The sequence below is a fragment of the Hyperolius riggenbachi genome, chromosome 2, assembly GCF_040937935.1.
Source record: "Hyperolius riggenbachi isolate aHypRig1 chromosome 2, aHypRig1.pri, whole genome shotgun sequence".
Lineage (NCBI taxonomy): Eukaryota > Metazoa > Chordata > Amphibia > Anura > Hyperoliidae > Hyperolius > Hyperolius riggenbachi.
Genome location: NC_090647.1, coordinates 293,852,290 through 293,874,051, shown reverse-complemented (window position 1 = coordinate 293,874,051; position 21,762 = coordinate 293,852,290). Strand labels below are relative to the sequence as shown.

The following is a 21,762-nucleotide window of genomic DNA, read 5'->3' as shown; positions in this document are numbered from 1 at the left end:
AGGCTTCCCGCTCTTTAGGCAGTTATCTCTTTTTGTACCCGGAGCTTTGGGTTGGGTACACTTTAAAGTTTATTTATGGATAACCTAGTGCTTCAATCAGGTTTGATAATGTTCACCAAATCAACCTAACCCTGGCCATACACTAAATGGAATTTTACAAACCTGTTACCATCTTACAAACCCATACAGTATATGAGAACCAATAGACTGGATATAATTTGGATGTATAGCTAAGGCCCTTATACAGCATAGATGTGGTAAGACTGGATAAAGTTTGTGCAACCAGATTGTGTAGTTTATAACTACATATTGCACAGTCGCATGTTCAGTTGAGCGCACAGTGAGCTGGAAGACGTCTCATCCTGCTCCCACTTAAATCCCAGGCAGTGTTAAATACCAGTTGTAGCAACTCAGAGGGACACGTAATTCGGAGTCCGGCTAATGCTGGCTCCCAGATTACAGTGACTTCAGAAGAAATCCCCCTGCACCGCTATAGCCATAATTAACATTACAGTCTATGGTGGCGCCCAAGTCAGGCGCTGCGTGTCACGGATCAGGATCAGACACTGAGACCTTTTATCTAGGAAGGTGTCACCTATAGGTCCTAAAACAGGGTGCTGATGATATGAAGTAATGAACCAAATGATTCATGTTTAAATTGTAACTCAGCATAGACTCAGCTGTACCGTGTTCTAAATTACCACGGAGGGTGAACTTCAACATCTGAGGGTGTTGCTGCTGTGTATTCATATTGCTTCCCTTAGATTCCTCCTGTTCAGGAGATCAGGGCCCAGTATTAGACAGCCTCCCTCCCCAGTATAGCTAGATGTGGCACCAGAGGCTAGTGCCTCCAGAGCCTCTGGCTCACTCCAGAGGTGCCCTAATTACCCATGCTGGAGGTTTAACATGTTATCTGGCACCTCTTATGCCTAAATGTCGGTCAAGACACAGTGTTTTGTTTTACTGAACTCTTTATTTCATATTGTCATCTCAAATTAAAGAATGTGAGCATGGGGTTTTTGGAAAGTATGAAAACTTGTGATAAGAACTTTGTGCAACCATCCAAAACTTATTAAATGCTGTCATCTTAAAAACTTCACTGACATTCCTCTTTGTACTTCATGTCATGTGTCAGGCCATTTTATTACCTAAACTTATTTTATTTGAAGATTATACAGTATATATATCATTTTTAAATTTTTCCCCTCAACTTCAGCTGCTCACAGCAGATTTATTTTTTTCTCTCACAATTATGCCTCTCATATTCTCCTCATAATGGAAGAAAATGCCACACTGGTACATGGTCTTCTTTGTGTATGTGAGCAGACAGGAATGTGAGCGAGATTATATGTCATGGCATTGCAAGAAGCCTAACAAAAAAAGAAATGTTTCTTTCCAGATACTAAGCTTGGACCTGAAGTGTTCAGATTCGATACAGGTGCTGAAGCCATGTCAACTAGACTGAGTGAAAGATATTACTTGTTACGCCCAGAAGTGGTAGAAAGTTATCTATATTTGTGGAGGCTAACACATAACCCCAAATACAGAGAATGGGGCTGGGAGATTGTACAGGTATGTACGGTATATATTACAATATGTCAAAATACCTTGCATGTATGGTCTGAGAAATGTATGTAGACTGTATGCTCTCTCCCCTCCCCCCATTAGGGTACTGTTGTATTTCCCACCTTTTCCTGAATGATATTTTATACAGTATGGCAGAAATTCAGTTGCAGCAACACATAGAGCCCAATTAACTTCAATTCATCTCCTTAGTTTTGTTCTTGATGGTATCACAGCTTATCTCTGAAACAAGAATATAAAAACAAATTGTCTCAAATTTACAATTGTTTATCTCATCAATTTATTTTCACTTTGTGTTTCCTTTAACAATCCCAGTAGACATCCTGGTACATTGTAGCAAATACAACTGCTCAAAAGTGCAGTCGCTGTTTTGAATCAATTTTGAAAGAAGAAAAAACAGAAAAACAAACAAAAAAAGCAAAACACGTAATGTATAAAATGAGCTTAGAGTCAGAGTATGGTATAGAGTGCAGATTAGCTTACCCTGCCACCATATACAGTACATGTGATACATATAAATGTGTTTATAGTTTGTGTGTGCCACTGAAACTGATGTACACACACACTGTTGGTTTTCATCATTGATGCCTCTTTTATCTTGTGAATGTGATGGATGTACATTTTGATGTTTCACTGCACTTAGCTTTCATTTGTTTTCATGTACAATTACGGTGAATGGCAGAGGCAAGGCTCACTGCATCAGTATGATGAGCTGCTTGATGACACGGACAGAAATCTCTTATTGCAAAAAACGACTTGTACTTATGTTACTCAGCACCCATAACCACCAAGCAACAGCATTGCTGTAGTCTGTCATTTCCACTCAGGAGCAAACAATCTCTCATTTTCCATGTCATTTTGAAAGAAGTAGCAGGAAAAAACAGGATATTTTGGAATATGAGAGCCTAGTTATTTATTTTTTATAATATTTTTTATAAATTTTTGATTAAAACTCTATTACAATTTTTTGTAATTCAGTTATTAATATTTATAGGGTAATAATAGCATAGCAAGCCTGATATTAACATATATAGCATGTGCACTCTACACACATTACATTAGCACTAAAAAGGACACAAGCTTAGGGTGATTGCTGCCCAAGGGAGCAAGTGGATATGGAAGGGGTGTTATTTCATATGGAACAGGAGACTGAAAATACTTGATCATGCATGCAATTAATATATATATATATATACACGGCATTAATATTAATATATATATATATGACAGCTAGAGATGTCGCGAACCTCCGATTTTCGGTTCGCGAACCGGGTTCGCGAACTTCCGCAGAAGGTTCGGTTCGCGGAAAAATTCGCGAACCGCAATAGACTTCAATGGGGAGGCGAACTTTGAAAAATAGAAAAAATTATGCTGGCCACAAAAGTGATGGAAAAGATGTTTCAAGGGGTCTAACACCTGGAGGGGGGCATGGCGGAGTGGGATACATGCCAAAAGTCCCGGTGAAAAATCTGGATGTGACGCAAAGCAGCGTTTTAAGGGCAGAAATCACATTGAATGCTAAATTGCAGGCCTAACGTGCTTTCAAACATCTTGCATGTGTATACATCAAACAGGGAGTGTAATTAGAGTACTGCTTCACACTGACACACCAAACTCACTGTGTAACGCACCGCAAACAGCTGTTTGTGTAGTGACGGCCATGCTGGACTACTGCGCAACATGGCGTGATTGCTCTTCCTCACTCAGTGATGTCAGGTAATGTGTGACTTCCTTCTCAACTTTCCATGGCATTGTTAAAAAGCTTACGTTTTGTTTTTAATTTACATTTTCTACTTGCTGTGTACTTGTTCAGTACCGCTACAATGAGAATCCTGTGGAGGCGGGCAAGTCTGCCATTGTGACCCCGGGTAATGGCCGGGGAATGAGAGGTTTGAATCCGGTGTGGAGCCTGAGCAACGGCTACCACTACACATCCAAGGAGGGCAGCGGGCAGGCATGCACGCCCGCCCGCCCCGAGGTAGTGACCAAAAATAACAATACAGGAGGAGGACTTTCGAGGCCCTGCTGTGTATTTGAAATGAATGTACTTTAAATCCTTTAACGAGAACCAGTTATGGCGGGCAAAGATGACACCACATTCCTTTCACGAGAATCATATGGAGGCGGGCAAGTCTGTCATTTGTTACCCCGGGTAATGGCCGGGGAATGAGGGATGGAATCCGGTGTGGAGCCTGAGAAACGGCTACCACCACACATCCAAGGAGGGCAGCAGGTAGGCATGCACGCCCGCCCCGAGGTAGTGACCAAAAATAACAATACAGGAGGCGGACTTTCGAGGCCCTGCTGTGTATTTGAAATGAATGTACTTTAAATCCTTTAACGAGAACCAGTTATGGCGGGCAAAGATGACACCACATTCCTTTCACGAGAATCATATGGAGGCGGGCAAGTCTGTCATTTGTGACCCCGGGTAATGGCCGGGAAATGAGGGATGGAATCCGGTGTGGAGCCTGAGAAACGGCTACCACTACACATCCAAGGAGGGCAGCAGGTAGGCATGCACGCCCGCCCCGAGGTAGTGATCAAAAATAACAATACAGGAGGCGGTCTTTCGAGGCCCTGCTGTGTATTTGAAATGAATTAACTTTAAATCCTTTAACGGGAATCCGTTATGGAGGGCAAGTCTGCCATTGTCACCGCGGGGAATGAAGGTTGGATTGCGGCCCGAAGTGGGAGCCTGCTGAGACCCATGCTGTAGCTGCCCTGACCGTGCTTTGCAGACCAGGCATCTGTGGTCAGATGGACCCTTGAGCCAGCGGAAGACAAACCAAGTCGAAAGCATTTGCCAAGAATGTTTTACGGAGGGCAAGTTTTTTTGCCCTTTTTTTTAATTTTTTGAAAATGATAGATGGTTGTATTTTTAAATTGTTTGAAAGTTTAGATGGTTGTATAATTGTTTGAAAGTTTAGATGGTTGTATTTTTAAATTGTTTAAAAGTGTATCCATTCTTCCTCCCCCCCAGCCACGAACAATACCATGGGAACGTGGAGCAGCAGAAGCCCCCTGTGACGGCTGCCACGGTTGTTCTCCGCTGCTTGTCTTTTGAGGGGTGCTTCTTTTCCTCAGGTGTTCTTGCCATAGCTGTTTGTGCCTTCTCTCCAGATGCCTTCGTAAAGCACTTGTCCCTACGTGACAGTTGGCCTTTCCACGGCTCAATTTTTGCTGGCAGAGACAACAGATGGCTTTGCTCCGATCTGAGACACACACGTGAAAAAATTTCCAAACCGCTGAGGCCCCCTGGGGTGATGGCGCTACGGTGGCATCAGCAGCAGCTGACGTTGAAGGGCATGTGTGCTCCCTGGCCATAGCTGGCGATACATGGCACCGGACACTGCCCCCAGCTGTTTCTGAGGACGAGCTCCCTCTGCTTCTATCATGGAGTCGTCTCCTCCTACTCCTCTCTGACTCCTCCTCTGAACTGCCCCCCTGGTCATCTCCTCTACCGGGAACATATGTGGTATCCGTATAATCGTCATCATAATCCTCCTGGCCAGCTGCGCTTTCCTCAGACACCTCCTCAAGTGCACCAACTTCAGGTGGTCCACCATCATCCCCATCCACACACGTTACGTCCATACTATCGCCACCTAACTCAGACGTATGAGGTGGTGTACCTGCGCCTTCTTGTTGTTGTTGCAGTAGTGGCTGGGAATCAGTGATTTCACCACCACCACCAAATAACTCCTGCGAAGTGTCAAATGCAGCGGATGTGGTGCTTGTTGTAGCGCTGGTGGCTGCGGGAGATGAGGTGTTCTGTGTTAAATACTCAATCACCTCCTCACGATTTTGGGAAGTGATGGCACGTGCCTTCTTCTGAGCACTGTATTTTGGGGCAGGTCCGCATGAAATCACAGCAACACCACCTCGCACAGCCACAGACCTGCCGGTGCCTGGTGGCCTTCCTCTGGGTCTGCCTCTACCTCTTCCTCTACCTGGTTTGTCCATTTTGTCCATCTCGGGGGTATGCTAGCTATATGCAGTGAGGTGGGTTCTCACTCAACACAACAGGTAGTTAGATGCAGTGAGCTGGGTTCACTCAACAGTAAAGGTACTTAAGATGCAGTGAGGTGGGTTCTCACTCAACACAACAGGTAGTTAGATGCAGTGAGGTGGCCAGGTAGGTTCACACTCAACACAACAGGTAATTAGATGCAGTGAGCTGGGTTCACTCAACACAAGGCTAGGTATATGCAGTGATGAGGTGGGTTAAGTAAACACAACAGGTACTGGGTAGTTAGATGCAGTGAGCTGGGTTCACTCAACAGTAAAGGTACTTAAGATGCAGTGAGGTGGGTTCTCACTCAACACAACAGGTAGTTAGATGCAGTGAGGTGGCCAGGTGGGTTCACACTCAACACAACAGGTAGTTAGATGCAGTGAGCTGGGTTCACTCAACAGTAAAGGTACTTAAGATGCAGTGAGGTGGGTTCTCACTCAACACAACAGGTAGTTAGATGCAGTGAGGTGGCCAGGTGGGTTCACACTCAACACAACAGGTAGTTAGATGCAGTGAGCTGGGTTCACTCAACAGTAAAGGTACTTAAGATGCAGTGAGGTGGGTTCTCACTCAACACAACAGGTAGTTAGATGCAGTGAGGTGGCCAGGTGGGTTCACACTCAACACAACAGGTAATTAGATGCAGTGAGCTGGGTTCACTCAACACAAGGCTAGGTATATGCAGTGATGAGGTGGGTTAAGTAAACACAACAGGTACTGGGTAGTTAGATGCAGTGAGCTGGGTTCACTCAACAGTAAAGGTACTTAAGATGCAGTGAGGTGGGTTCTCACTCAACACAACAGGTAGTTAGATGCAGTGAGGTGGCCAGGTGGGTTCACACTCAACACAACAGGTAGTTAGATGCAGTGAGCTGGGTTCACTCAACAGTAAAGGTACTTAAGATGCAGTGAGGTGGGTTCTCACTCAACACAACAGGTAGTTAGATGCAGTGAGGTGGCCAGGTGGGTTCACACTCAACACAACAGGTAGTTAGATGCAGTGAGCTGGGTTCACTCAACACCACGCTAGGTGTATGCAGTGATGATGTGGGTTAAGTAAACACAACAGGTACTGGGTAGTTAGATGCAGTGAGCTGGGTTCACTGAACAGTATACAGTAAAGGTACTTAAGATGCAGTGAGGTGGGTTCTCACTCAACACAACAGGTAGTTAGATGCAGTGAGGTGGCCAGGTGGGTTCACACTCAACACAACAGGTAGTTAGATGCAGTGAGCTGGGTTCACTCAACAGTAAAGGTACTTAAGATGCAGTGAGGTGGGTTCTCACTCAACACAACAGGTAGTTAGATGCAGTGAGGTGGCCAGGTGGGTTCACACTCAACACAACAGGTAGTTAGATGCAGTGAGCTGGGTTCACTCAACAGTAAAGGTACTTAAGATGCAGTGAGGTGGGTTCTCACTCAACACAACAGGTAGTTAGATGCAGTGAGGTGGCCAGGTGGGTTCACACTCAACACAACAGGTAATTAGATGCAGTGAGCTGGGTTCACTCAACGCAAGGCTAGGTATATGCAGTGATGAGGTGGGTTAAGTAAACACAACAGGTACTGGGTAGTTAGATGCAGTGAGCTGGGTTCACTCAACAGTAAAGGTACTTAAGATGCAGTGAGGTGGGTTCTCACTCAACACAACAGGTAGTTAGATGCAGTGAGGTGGCCAGGTGGGTTCACACTCAACACAACAGGTAATTAGATGCAGTGAGCTGGGTTCACTCAACGCAAGGCTAGGTATATGCAGTGATGAGGTGGGTTAAGTAAACACAACAGGTACTGGGTAGTTAGATGCAGTGAGCTGGGTTCACTCAACAGTAAAGGTACTTAAGATGCAGTGGGGTGGGTTCTCACTCAACACAACAGGTAGTTAGATGCAGTGAGGTGGCCAGGTGGGTTCACACTCAACACAACAGGTAGTTAGATGCAGTGAGCTGGGTTCACTCAACAGTAAAGGTACTTAAGATGCAGTGAGGTGGGTTCTCACTCAACACAACAGGTAGTTAGATGCAGTGAGGTGGCCAGGTGGGTTCACACTCAACACAACAGGTAGTTAGATGCAGTGAGCTGGGTTCACTCAACAGTAAAGGTACTTAAGATGCAGTGAGGTGGGTTCTCACTCAACACAACAGGTAGTTAGATGCAGTGAGGTGGCCAGGTGGGTTCACACTCAACACAACAGGTAATTAGATGCAGTGAGCTGGGTTCACTCAACACAAGGCTAGGTATATGCAGTGATGAGGTGGGTTAAGTAAACACAACAGGTACTGGGTAGTTAGATGCAGTGAGCTGGGTTCACTCAACAGTAAAGGTACTTAAGATGCAGTGAGGTGGGTTCTCACTCAACACAACAGGTAGTTAGATGCAGTGAGGTGGCCAGGTGGGTTCACACTCAACACAACAGGTAGTTAGATGCAGTGAGCTGGGTTCACTCAACAGTAAAGGTACTTAAGATGCAGTGAGGTGGGTTCTCACTCAACACAACAGGTAGTTAGATGCAGTGAGGTGGCCAGGTGGGTTCACACTCAACACAACAGGTAGTTAGATGCAGTGAGCTGGGTTCACTCAACACCACGCTAGGTGTATGCAGTGATGATGTGGGTTAAGTAAACACAACAGGTACTGGGTAGTTAGATGCAGTGAGCTGGGTTCACTGAACAGTATACAGTAAAGGTACTTAAGATGCAGTGAGGTGGGTTCTCACTCAACACAACAGGTAGTTAGATGCAGTGAGGTGGCCAGGTGGGTTCACACTCAACACAACAGGTAGTTAGATGCAGTGAGCTGGGTTCACTCAACAGTAAAGGTACTTAAGATGCAGTGAGGTGGGTTCTCACTCAACACAACAGGTAGTTAGATGCAGTGAGGTGGCCAGGTGGGTTCACACTCAACACAACAGGTAGTTAGATGCAGTGAGCTGGGTTCACTCAACAGTAAAGGTACTTAAGATGCAGTGAGGTGGGTTCTCACTCAACACAACAGGTAGTTAGATGCAGTGAGGTGGCCAGGTGGGTTCACACTCAACACAACAGGTAATTAGATGCAGTGAGCTGGGTTCACTCAACGCAAGGCTAGGTATATGCAGTGATGAGGTGGGTTAAGTAAACACAACAGGTACTGGGTAGTTAGATGCAGTGAGCTGGGTTCACTCAACAGTAAAGGTACTTAAGATGCAGTGAGGTGGGTTCTCACTCAACACAACAGGTAGTTAGATGCAGTGAGGTGGCCAGGTGGGTTCACACTCAACACAACAGGTAGTTAGATGCAGTGAGCTGGGTTCACTCAACAGTAAAGGTACTTAAGATGCAGTGAGGTGGGTTCTCACTCAACACAACAGGTAGTTAGATGCAGTGAGGTGGCCAGGTGGGTTCACACTCAACACAACAGGTAGTTAGATGCAGTGAGCTGGGTTCACTCAACACCACGCTAGGTGTATGCAGTGATGATGTGGGTTAAGTAAACACAACAGGTACTGGGTAGTTAGATGCAGTGAGCTGGGTTCACTGAACAGTATACAGTAAAGGTACTTAAGATGCAGTGAGGTGGGTTCTCACTCAACACAACAGGTAGTTAGACTTAGATGCAGTGAGCTGGGTTCACTCAACACAAGGCTAGGTATATGCAGTGATGAGGTGGGTTAAGTAAACACAACAGGTACTGGGTAGTTAGATGCAGTGAGCTGGGTTCACTCAACAGTAAAGGTACTTAAGATGCAGTGAGGTGGGTTCTCACTCAACACAACAGGTAGTTAGATGCAGTGAGGTGGCCAGGTGGGTTCACACTCAACACAACAGGTAGTTAGATGCAGTGAGCTGGGTTCACTCAACAGTAAAGGTACTTAAGATGCAGTGAGGTGGGTTCTCACTCAACACAACAGGTAGTTAGATGCAGTGAGGTGGCCAGGTGGGTTCACACTCAACACAACAGGTAGTTAGATGCAGTGAGCTGGGTTCACTCAACAGTAAAGGTACTTAAGATGCAGTGAGGTGGGTTCTCACTCAACACAACAGGTAGTTAGATGCAGTGAGGTGGCCAGGTGGGTTCACACTCAACACAACAGGTAATTAGATGCAGTGAGCTGGGTTCACTCAACACAAGGCTAGGTATATGCAGTGATGAGGTGGGTTAAGTAAACACAACAGGTACTGGGTAGTTAGATGCAGTGAGCTGGGTTCACTCAACAGTAAAGGTACTTAAGATGCAGTGAGGTGGGTTCTCACTCAACACAACAGGTAGTTAGATGCAGTGAGGTGGCCAGGTGGGTTCACACTCAACACAACAGGTAGTTAGATGCAGTGAGCTGGGTTCACTCAACAGTAAAGGTACTTAAGATGCAGTGAGGTGGGTTCTCACTCAACACAACAGGTAGTTAGATGCAGTGAGGTGGCCAGGTGGGTTCACACTCAACACAACAGGTAGTTAGATGCAGTGAGCTGGGTTCACTCAACACCACGCTAGGTGTATGCAGTGATGATGTGGGTTAAGTAAACACAACAGGTACTGGGTAGTTAGATGCAGTGAGCTGGGTTCACTGAACAGTATACAGTAAAGGTACTTAAGATGCAGTGAGGTGGGTTCTCACTCAACACAACAGGTAGTTAGATGCAGTGAGGTGGCCAGGTGGGTTCACACTCAACACAACAGGTAGTTAGATGCAGTGAGCTGGGTTCACTCAACAGTAAAGGTACTTAAGATGCAGTGAGGTGGGTTCTCACTCAACACAACAGGTAGTTAGATGCAGTGAGGTGGCCAGGTGGGTTCACACTCAACACAACAGGTAGTTAGATGCAGTGAGCTGGGTTCACTCAACAGTAAAGGTACTTAAGATGCAGTGAGGTGGGTTCTCACTCAACACAACAGGTAGTTAGATGCAGTGAGGTGGCCAGGTGGGTTCACACTCAACACAACAGGTAATTAGATGCAGTGAGCTGGGTTCACTCAACGCAAGGCTAGGTATATGCAGTGATGAGGTGGGTTAAGTAAACACAACAGGTACTGGGTAGTTAGATGCAGTGAGCTGGGTTCACTCAACAGTAAAGGTACTTAAGATGCAGTGAGGTGGGTTCTCACTCAACACAACAGGTAGTTAGATGCAGTGAGGTGGCCAGGTGGGTTCACACTCAACACAACAGGTAGTTAGATGCAGTGAGCTGGGTTCACTCAACAGTAAAGGTACTTAAGATGCAGTGAGGTGGGTTCTCACTCAACACAACAGGTAGTTAGATGCAGTGAGGTGGCCAGGTGGGTTCACACTCAACACAACAGGTAGTTAGATGCAGTGAGCTGGGTTCACTCAACACCACGCTAGGTGTATGCAGTGATGATGTGGGTTAAGTAAACACAACAGGTACTGGGTAGTTAGATGCAGTGAGCTGGGTTCACTGAACAGTATACAGTAAAGGTACTTAAGATGCAGTGAGGTGGGTTCTCACTCAACACAACAGGTAGTTAGACTTAGATGCAGTGAGCTGGGTTCACTCAACACAACGCTAGGTATATGCAGTGATGAGGTGGGTTAAGTAAACACAACAGGTACTGGGTAGTTAGATGCAGTGAGCTGGGTTCACTCAACACAAAGCTAGGTATATGCAGTGATGAGGTGGGTTAAGTAAACACAACAGGTACTGGGGTATATGCAGTACTGGGTAGTACAATGTGCAGCTCCCTGTCACACACACAGGCAGTCAGTCACTGAATGTGCTGGGCTGCTGGCAGTGGCACACACAGTATCAATTAGCAAGGCTGTGCATGCAACAAAAGTGTCAGAAAAAAAAAATGTACAGGTTGAGCTCTGAAAAGAGCTGTTGCTGGGTGCTTTAAAAGCAATATTAATCAGTCAGGAACAAGCAAAGCAGCCTAGAACCTAACTAATCTGTCCCTAAGAGAAAAAGTCTGCAGCAGCTGTCCCTTTCCTCTCTCTAGCAGGCACACGAGTGACTGTAATGGCCGCCGGAGGCTGCCTTATATAAGGGGGGGTGGGGCTCCAGGGCCTACTGTAGCCTGAATGGCTACAATGTGCCTGCTGACTGTGATGCAGAGGGTCAAAGTTGACCCTCATAGTGCATTATGGGGCGAATCGAACTTCCGGAAAAGTTCGCCTGGCGCAGGCGAACGCGAACCCCCAATGTTCGCCTGGAACCGTTCGCCGGCGAACCGTTCGGTACACCTCTAGTGACAGCTGCACATTGTATTTATACCAGTCACTGCATACCTGTTCAGTGTATCTGCGTGTGTGACAGCTGCACATTGTATTGATACCAGTCACTGCATACCTGTTCAGTGTATCTGTGTGTGTGACAGCTGCACATTGTATTGATACCAGTCACTGCATACCTGTTCAGTGTATCTGTGTGTGTGACAGCTGCACATTGTATTGATACCAGTCACTGCATACCTGCTCAGTGTATCTGTGTGTGTGACAGCTGCACATTGTATTGATACCAGTCACTGCATACCTGTTCACTGTACCTGTGTGTGTGACAGTTGCACATTGTATTGATACCAGTCACTGCATACCTGTTCACTGTACCTGTGTGAGGCCTGGTGCACACCAAAACCCGCTAGCAGATCCGCAAAATGCTAGCAGATTTTGAAACGCTTTTTCTTATTTTTCTGTAGCGTTTCACCTAGCATTTTGCAGTTTTGTGAAGCATTTTTGGTGTAGTAGATTTCATATATTGTTACAGTAAAGCTGTTACTAAACAGCTTCTGTAACAAAAACGCCTGCAAAACCGCTCTGAACTGCCTTTTTTCAGAGCAGTTTGCATTTTTCCTATACTTTACATTGGAGGCAGAAACGCCTCAGCAATCCAAAAAATGCCTCACTCCGGGAGTATGCGTTTCAGCAAAACGCCTCCCGCTCTGGTGTGAACCACCCCATTGAGATACATTGACCAAGCGTATCCGCAGCCGCAAGCGGCTGCAAAAACGCCGAAAAACCCGCTCGGTGTGCACCAGCCCTGACTGCACATTGTATTAGTCAAGTCAGTGAATACCTTTCACTTCATCCCTCCCAATATGGACAAAACAGGCAGAGGCAGAGCCAGAGGCAGGCCACCCTGCAGGTCTGTTTGAGGTCGTGCTGTTGTGATTTCATGCGGCCCTGGACCAAAGTACAGTGTTTAGAAGGCACGTGCCATCAACCCCCAAGATTGTCAGGACGTAGTTGACTATTTAACGCAGAACACCTCATCTTCCTCAGCTTCCGCATGGAACCATGACATATCTTTCTCCTCCTGCTCTGATTCTGGCACTCTACTTAACACTCAGTTGGCCGCCACCACCAAAGTGCCATCATCCCAGGGCTCAGTGGTGTGGAAATTTTTTTGTGTGTCTGCCTCAGATGAGAGCAATGCCATCTGTACTCTCTGCCACCAAAAATTGACCCGTGGAAAGACCAAGACCCACGTAGGGACAACTTCCTTACGAAGGCACATGATGACAAAGCACAAACTGCAATGGGATGACCACCTGAGGAAAAACAGCACACAAAAGCAAAGCCACACACCGCAGTGGAAGATACCAGGCCGCAATTATTTCTCAAAAAAGGCGATACCCAAACTGTACCGTGATGTTGAAAGGCAAGTGGTGTCATCTCTGGCACACAGCGTTAGGTCAAGGGTCCATCTGACCACGTGGTCTGCAAAGCACGGTCAGGCCTGCTCGAAGACTAAGTCAGTCCCCACACACAGCATATCTGCCTGCATGCCATGTGACTGCCTGCCCCAAGACTAAGTTGGTCCCCACTCCCCACACAGCATCTCTGCCTGCAGGCCGCTTGACTGCCTTCTCCGCCACTACCAACAGGGTCCAGGACTCCAGGTGGATTCCTGAATTTTTAAGCCTGCTGCTTGCAACAGCCGCTAACCAAAACAATAACATTTTTTTCTGGTGCGTGTACATGCCTACCTAATTTTTCTGGCGGCACTGCGGCTGCAACAACAAAGCAAAAGGCATGTACATGTGTCAATTCCCTTCATAATCGTTACCTTGCCGCGGTGAAGGGGCTTGCGTATCACAATGAAGCAATGACCGCCGGCTATATGACAGTGTTGGGGGGCACACCCAAGATAATTAGGTTGTTGCTTCATTGTGGACAGACCAAATTTGATCAGCTGCACAGTCACTGTTACCTCAGCCCGGCGACCATATGGGCTTGAAAACCGCTATCGCCTGCACTCTCGCCATGGTGCGCACCAGTCCTATGGGGAGAGGTCTTGGTAAAATCTTTACGGGGCCCATGACGCTCTCTCTCTCTCTCTCTCTCTCTCTCTCTCTCTCTCTCTCTCTCACCACAGATTTGCACACTACCATGGCATTTGATAGTCTAGGTTACATAATAAATCAATCAATATATTATGTTGCATATTAATTAACATCTGCAATAGATTTATATTTTGTCTGGTAACAGATTTCACGAATATAAACAAAGGAGTTTCCATTTACTTATTTTCCAGGCGCTGGACACTTACTGCAGAATAGAAAGTGGATTTTCAGGAATAAGAGATGTGTATACTACAACTCCAAATCATGATAATGTTCAACAAAGTTTTTTCATGTCAGAAACATTAAAGTAAGTAGAAATGTTTAGTTCAAGAACATGAATCATTTTCCTTTATTTTTATCAGGCAGCAATCCAAATGCTTGCACATTGCAAATATATAGCCCGAAACTATTCCTTTCTACTTTGCACCAAGTTCCAAAGAGATGGACTTATAAGCACTTGTTCTTTCTCCGGCCTGACCTGTAAAATGTGCTCTGCATAAGATGACAGTGACAGAGAACCCATTATGTTCTACAGGTCTAGCCTGACCATGTGTGTCACAAACCTGCACAATGCAACTCTGTTCCTGGATGTTCAGAGACTGAAAGACCAAGTAATCACTTGACCAACACTATGGAAGTGAAGCAGAAAGTAATGTATTATTTCACTACTAGTGAGAAGTGCAATTGAGGCTAAGCTGTATAGCTTTTTTCCTCACCTTCTATTTAGCGTTAATACACTTAACCACTTGAGGACCCACCCTTTACTCCCCCTTAAGGACCAGCGCTGTTTTAGCTGATCTGTGCTGGGTGGGCTGTGCAGCCCCCAGCACAGATCAGGGTGCAGGCAGAGCGACCAGATCGCCCCCCTTTTTTCCCCACTAGGGGGATGATGTGCTGGGGGGGTCTGATCGCTCCTGCCTGCCTGGGTGTTGCGGGGGGGGGGCACCTCAAAGCCCCCCTCCGCGGCGAAATTCCCCCCTCCCTCTCCTCCCTCCCTTTCCCGGAGATCCGAGGCTGCACAGAAACGGATCTGTTCTGTGCAGCCTCTAACAGGCTCCTGCCTTTCATGTGACAGCGATCCCCGGTCGCTGATTGGCCGGGGATCGCTGATCTGGTACAACGCTGCTACTGTTAGCAGCGTTGTACGAATTTAAACAAAGCGGATTATTTCCGCTTGTGTTTACATTTAGCCTGCGAGCCGCGATCGGCGGCCCGCAGGCTATTCACGGAGCCCCCCGCCGTGAATTGACAGGAAGCAGCCGCTCGCGCGAGCGGCTGCTTCCTGATTAATTAGCCTGCAGCCGGCTACACAGAACTGCGTCGCTGGTCCTGCAGCTGCCACTTTGCCGACGCGCGGTATGAGTGCGCGGTCGGCAAGTGGTTAAAAAGATATAAGGTAATTTACCTCTGTTGAGTTATATTATAGTTTATGCCCCATGATGCAATATGATATCATGTGACATAGGCATACACTATTAGATTAGTAAACAATTGGCATCTGTGCTTCAAAGCACAAAGAATTGCTGTTATGTACACTGCAGCACACTACTTCACCTGCTGATGTTCTTACCACTAGTCACCAGCAGGTGTCTCTGCTATCTTTACATGTATCTGCAGTTCCCTGTTTCAACACAAGATGGAGTTTCTCAGTTGGACATCTGTCTTGGATCAGCAGGTGTTCCCTTGCAGTCAATCACCTGGACTTCCTATTTAAAGAGGAACTCCAGTGAAAATAATGTAATAGAAAAAGCGCTTCATTTTTACAATAATTATGTATAAATGATTTAGTCAGTGTTGGCCCATTGTAAAATCTTTTAAATCCCTTATTTACATTCTGACATTTATCACATGGTGACATTTTTACTACTGGCAGGTGATGAAGCTGCTGTTTGCTGTTTTGGCAGTTGGAAACAGCTGTAAACAGCTATTTCCCACAATGCAACAAGGTTCACAAACAGGAAACTGTCAGGAGTACCATGGTCCTCAGAGTTTCTTGTGGGAGGGGTTTCACCACAATATCAGCCATATAGAGCCCCCTGATGATCCATTTGTGAAAAGGAATAGATTTCTCATGTAAAAGGGGGTATCAGCTACTGATTGGGATAAAGTTCAATTTCTTGGTCGGAGTTTCTCTTTAAGACTGTCACAACCCTTGCAATATTGCCAGAACTTCAGTTAGCTTGGTTTCTGTTGCTGGTTCTCTTCCGTGTTCTCTGCTCTGTACTTATTCTGATCCGCTTGTGTGTGGCTTTGGCTTGCTTCCTGACCTTGCTGAGTTTTGTATATTTGTCTTAATTAAAAAGCACAATTTCATATTTGTGTCCAGACTTTTGTGTATGCCGCCAAAAGTGATCAGCAGATACACTGTAAGAGTCGTAAGAATTGCATAAATTGGCCCTCAGCATGGGACATGAGGCACTAATAATAAGGGAGGGAAACATTACATATCAGAAACCCCCAGGGCTTTAGAAAGTACTGCTCTTCCCAATCCTGTTCTCCGTAAAGCTTTTATATCCAGCTTGTGATGTTTAATAACTCTAGACCTAAGTAGCTGCTTTGCTGATTCAATCTAGTTGAATATTAGCAGTGCCTGCACAACAGTATGCTCTACATCTAGTAGAGTGGCCTAAATGAATGTCCAACTGGATGGCCGCATTGATTATTTTCTTAAGCATTATTATTTTTTCATGTGCTTATTTTGAATTTGAAACAAGCAATGTACACTTTATGTTGCATCATTGCAAAACAAGACATTACACTTTCAAAATTATAGCAATTGGTCTCTTCAAAACGAGGAGGTCTCTTTTTGAAGAGACCAATTGCTATAATTTTGAAAGTGTAATGTCTTGTTTTTGCTTGATATAGGATTTCAGCTGGTTTAACAGTTCAGGGTGTCTTTCAGTGTATTTGTAGCTTCATAATGCACCAAATCTTTTAAATGCTTTAGCCTGTCCCCAAGTCACATGGTCCTACTTATCTGCAGCCTGCATGATGCAGCATCTATGGCTTACAAACAGAATTTCAAACTTTGATTCATCAGACCACCAGACAGTTTTCCACTTCACCTCAGTCCATTGTAAATGAACATGGGCCCTTTGCAAATGGGGTATTTATGGTTCAGGTTTATACATAAGTTTATTTTTTAGTAGCATTTTAACTTGCATTTGTAGATGCAGCCAGAAATGAACCATTCTCACAGACAATGATTTCAGGAAGTGCTCCTGAGCCATGCAGTCATTTCTATTCCAGAATTATGTCTGTAAATACAGTGCTGCCTGAAGGCCTGCAGATCATGGCTTTTAATACTGGTTTTTGGTCCCCCATCCCTTCCGTGAAGTAGATTCCTACAGAGTCCCTGAATGTTTTAATGATATTACTGTAACGATTGTGGAACTTTCTCCGTGATCAGCGCACAACGCGTGCGCTGACACGGCGGAAATCCTCCACAAGCGTATATTTGCAGGCACCCAGCAAAAGGTGCTACGCACCTGTAGAGGGAAATTCCTGTCGGCAGATGGCGCTGGGGAGTGCAGAGGAACCAATCCTCTGTACCTCCACAAGTGCCAGACAGGAATTGTACGAAGCGCAGAACGCAATCGCAAGTGAGGCGATTGCGAATGAGATTGAGCAAAGGGACAGGTTGTATGTGTGTGCGCCAATCCAGTCGCCACCCCGCGACCGCGCAAACACACAACAGCAGATATGAAATAGGAACGCGATCGCGAGAGGTGCGATCGCCAGACGTGACACAAGGCAGATCAGAATAGAATACGAATAGAATACGAGGGTAGCAAAGGCACAGCAAATAATACAATAAGGAGATACGGAAAATAACAAACGCTAGCTAACCGCGAACACCGCACTCATTCGCAACAGTGCACGCGGTTATGCGCGGTCTCCACGTGATAAGCACAATAGAGACAAGCACGCCTAACTAACCATTGACAGACAGACATGAAACAGAGGACGCGAGCGCTTGCTTAACGGTTACCTCACCGAGCCTCCAGCAAGCGTAGCAGACAAGACAGACACACGAAAACAGGGACAAGCGAGAGATAGGATCCACAGCACTAGCGAAAAGTGGCTAGCGCGATCCAGGTACAGAGTAGCAGAACAGAAGGATCCCCAGCGCTAGCGAAAAGTAGCTAGCGCGATCCCAGAAGACAGAACAGAAGGATCCCCAGCGCTAGCAAAAAGTAGCTAGCGCGATCCCAGGAGACAGAACAGAAGAGATAGCTGGTAGCAACCGCTGCACCAGCTATACTCCAAGAACAGAGATCAGAACCATTTCCTGTCGACCACCTTTGGGACAGGATAATGGCAACAGGCAAGACAAGACAGAACAGGCAATACAGATAATACAACCTGACTGGGCTAGAAGGGGAGCCTAAAGCAACCCCCAGGAATTAACTATACTAGATAGCAATGGCTGACACTCCAGCAGTGTCCATCAGGAACAGACCATGGAAAGGAAAAGACCAGCAAAGCCTTCTGGGAAACATAAAGCTCTTATAGTGCCAGTCATCAAAGAAGGCAGGTAGGGGATTTGCATAACGAATGTATGCAAATTCCCCAGCAAGAGAACAGACCAGAAACTTGCAATGGAAAGACAGGTCTCTGTTCCAGAGACCTGCAGCCCACAGACTAGAGGAATGGACAAACAGCTGTCTGCCTGTGCAGCCAGCTGAGCGGATCATCACAATTACAAATGAAGAAATCCCAAATGCTTTTTGCATTGTTTTCTAAATGGTTGCACTACCTGTGAGTGTTTGATCAAATAGTACACCCCTCCCCATCTTTACTTCTGGGAGACTCACAATTAAGAAGTGGCTTTCCCTCAAGGGCAACAAGGAAAAAAAAATATATTTGCACTAAGCCTTAATGCAAATACATTTTCTGATTATCCCTAATCCGTGACATCCTTGAGGTAAGACTCCTCTTCCTTTTTATTTCAAGGATTTTAAACATGTTGCTGCCATTTTATTCAAAATAGGCATGCAGTCTTCATAAAACTATAACAGTTGTCAGTTTCAACGTTTGATATGTTGTCTCTGTACTATTTTCAGTCAAACACAGGATTTATATGATCACTGCAGTCTGTATTTCTATTTTTCACAGCAAAACAATTTTGTTAGAAATCGGGCTGTACTTTAGGTGCCAATGACCATTTATTGGCATGGCCCATACTAATAGCATTTTATAATTTAAGGACAAATGATTTGTCCAAATCCTGATTTGTGCATTAAAGTGATCGTGAGGTGAGTGTGATATCAAGGCTGCCATATTTATTTCCTTTTAAAGGACTTACGAGGCGAAAATCAGAAAAAATGTTAGTTACCTTATTGTAATATCACACCTCAGGGCAGACGATCAGTGCCTCCCCTGTCAGTTTCAGGCGTTCTGTTACCTAAATCCAGGATACATTACAGGTCCCGACCCTCTGCAGGGTCGCCTGAACTGATGAGCTAAGAATTGCCGCTTTAAACATAGCGGCTCCCTAACAAAGAACCGCTGGTGAATCAGAATATTCTGATTCACCAGCGGTTCTTTGTTATCCGCACACCGCTCGTACGTGAGCCGGCTCACCAGCCGGCTCAGTGACTCTCTGCTCATGAGCCAGCGGCTCTTCAGTGACCGCATGTCAGCGTGCAATTCCTCCGCAAAAGGGGGTAGAATAGATGTGCTGGCTGCTCGGCGGGTTGGGGAAGGGAGGCGGCGGCGTGTGACTGGATGATACCGGCAGGGACAGAGTTGCCTACTATAGCAGCGGCTCCCTCCTAGCAGCGGCTCACAGCGGGGGAGGGAGCCGCTATGTGGCGGCCACGAGTAACTCTCACATTGCTGTTTAAAGCGGCAATTCTTAGCTCATCAGTTCAGGCGACCCTGCAGAGGGTCGGGGCCTGTAATGTATCCTGGATTTAGGTAACAGAACGCCTGAAACTGACAGGGGAGGCACTGATCGTCTGCCCTGAGGTGTGATATTACAATAAGGTAACTAACATTTTTTCTGATTTTCGCCTCGTAAGTCCTTTAAGCAATAACATTTGCCTGGCTGATCCTCTGCCTCTAATACTTTCAGCCATAGACCCTGAACAAGCATATGCAGATCAGATGTTTTTGACAATATTTTCAGAACTGGCAAGATTAGCTGCATACTTGTTTCTGGTGTTATGCAGCCAAATAGATCAGCAGGGCTGCCAGGCAACTAGTATTGTTTAAAAGGAATTTAAATATGGCAGCCTTCATATCACTCTCACCTTGAGTTCACTTTAATGCAGATTGGAACAGCTTGAAAAAAAATGGCATGCTTTGTAACATAACACTGACATATTGCCCTTGTGTCTATCCTACAGATACCTCTACCTTCTGTATTCAGAAGATGATCTACTATCACTAGAAGACTGGGTATTTAATACCGAAGCACATCCACTACCAATAAGTCGCGTACAATCTGTTTGAAGCACAAGGAAATAATATATCTAACCAGTGTTTTTATCTTAAACTGAAATTTTCATACAGAATAAATTCTATTTTATGATCTGATTTGAGATACCAGTAATATATGAAGTATAATATCAAAATCTGTAGCTTGACAAATTTAGCACTAAAGGTAACGGTGGCCTTTTGCAGAACCTTCTGCCTTTCATATTTATTTTCTTTTTCGAGTGGAGAAATAAGGAACAAAATAAAAATGTTTCTAAGTCAGATGCATTAGAAACTCACATATTGCTAGCTGTCAGCCTGCATTTATGATTCAGGTGGGACAGGAGTGTTTTTGTTAAATGAACATGTATTTTTGTAAGTTTATGTCCTACCAATTGGTGGAAATTGAGCCATTGCAGTCCACAGACTAGATGATGGACCCCTGAGGAGAAACCCCTGATAAAATATGCCCTCTGCCTGGTTATTCCTGACAAGTCTTTGTCAGAGTTACATTGAGAGGAGGTGATGACTACTGGAAATCTATTCCTAACTACATATATGCTTAAACTGTTGTGGTGGGCTAAAGGGCACCTCTGTGGTTTATCTCGCTGCTCCCAATTAGTCAGAAAAGATGTCATTACTCATGCATGTGGAAGAATCAGACAGACACAGGATGATGCTGTATTAGGTTCTTCTGTTTCTTTAATGGCATAGCCTGCTTATATATCAAGTTAAACGTACGGGCCTGAGCCCACTAATGCAGTTGTGTGCAGTTGGGTCCGCTTTTCAGAAACACTTCAATGTTACAGATGCTGAAAAGCGGACACAACTGCGTAAAACTGCGCTCAACTACGTTAGTGGGCTCTGGCCTTAAAGGAAAAGAGAGGGGGGTTAGTCATGATTTAGTTATAAAAGATGAACAGCTAAAGCATTATATACGTATACTCCACACTATGCCAGGGGCATAACTATAGCCCTAAATCACCTGTATGGCTGTTATGGGGCCTGTTAGGTTCCACTTTTCCTTTTAGTTCTGGCTAAGAAATTAATAACAAAGGTTAAGGTTGCCATACACTGGTCGATTTGCCATCAGATCGACCAACAGATAGATCCCTCTCTGATCGAATCTGATCAGAGAGGGATCGTATGGCTGCCTTTACTGCAAACAGATTGTGAATCGATTTCAGCATGAAATCGGTTCACCATCTGTGAAGCTCCCGCTGCCGCCCCCACCCCCCCCCCAGCTATACATTACCTGCTCCGCCGGCACGAGTCCCCCGGTCTCCGCTGTCTTCTTCTCCGCACTGGGCTCCGAGTCCGGCTGGCTTCACTGAACTTCCTGTCCGGGGAACAGTAGAGGGCGCTCTACTGTTTAAACTTCCTGCCAAGACAGGAAGTTCAGTGAAGCCGGCCGGACTCGGAGCCCAGTGCGGAGAAGTAGACAGCGGAGAGAGCGAGGACA

The 21,762-nt window shown here is 45.6% G+C and overlaps 1 protein-coding gene across 2 annotated transcripts in view; it reads left to right on the top strand.

Annotated features, from left to right (window-relative positions):
• Window positions 1-21,333, top strand: part of MAN1C1 (mannosidase alpha class 1C member 1) — a 197,573-nt gene extending 176,240 nt beyond the window's left edge. For both annotated transcript variants that reach the window (XM_068268953.1, XM_068268954.1), the window contains 3 exons: window positions 1,400-1,572; window positions 14,069-14,184; window positions 20,231-21,333. In XM_068268953.1, coding sequence (XP_068125054.1) covers window positions 1,400-1,572; window positions 14,069-14,184; window positions 20,231-20,336 — 395 coding nt within the window. In that variant the 3' untranslated portion in view covers window positions 20,337-21,333. The remainder of the gene's footprint in view (window positions 1-1,399; window positions 1,573-14,068; window positions 14,185-20,230) is intronic.
• Window positions 21,334-21,762: the final 429 nt, after the last annotated feature.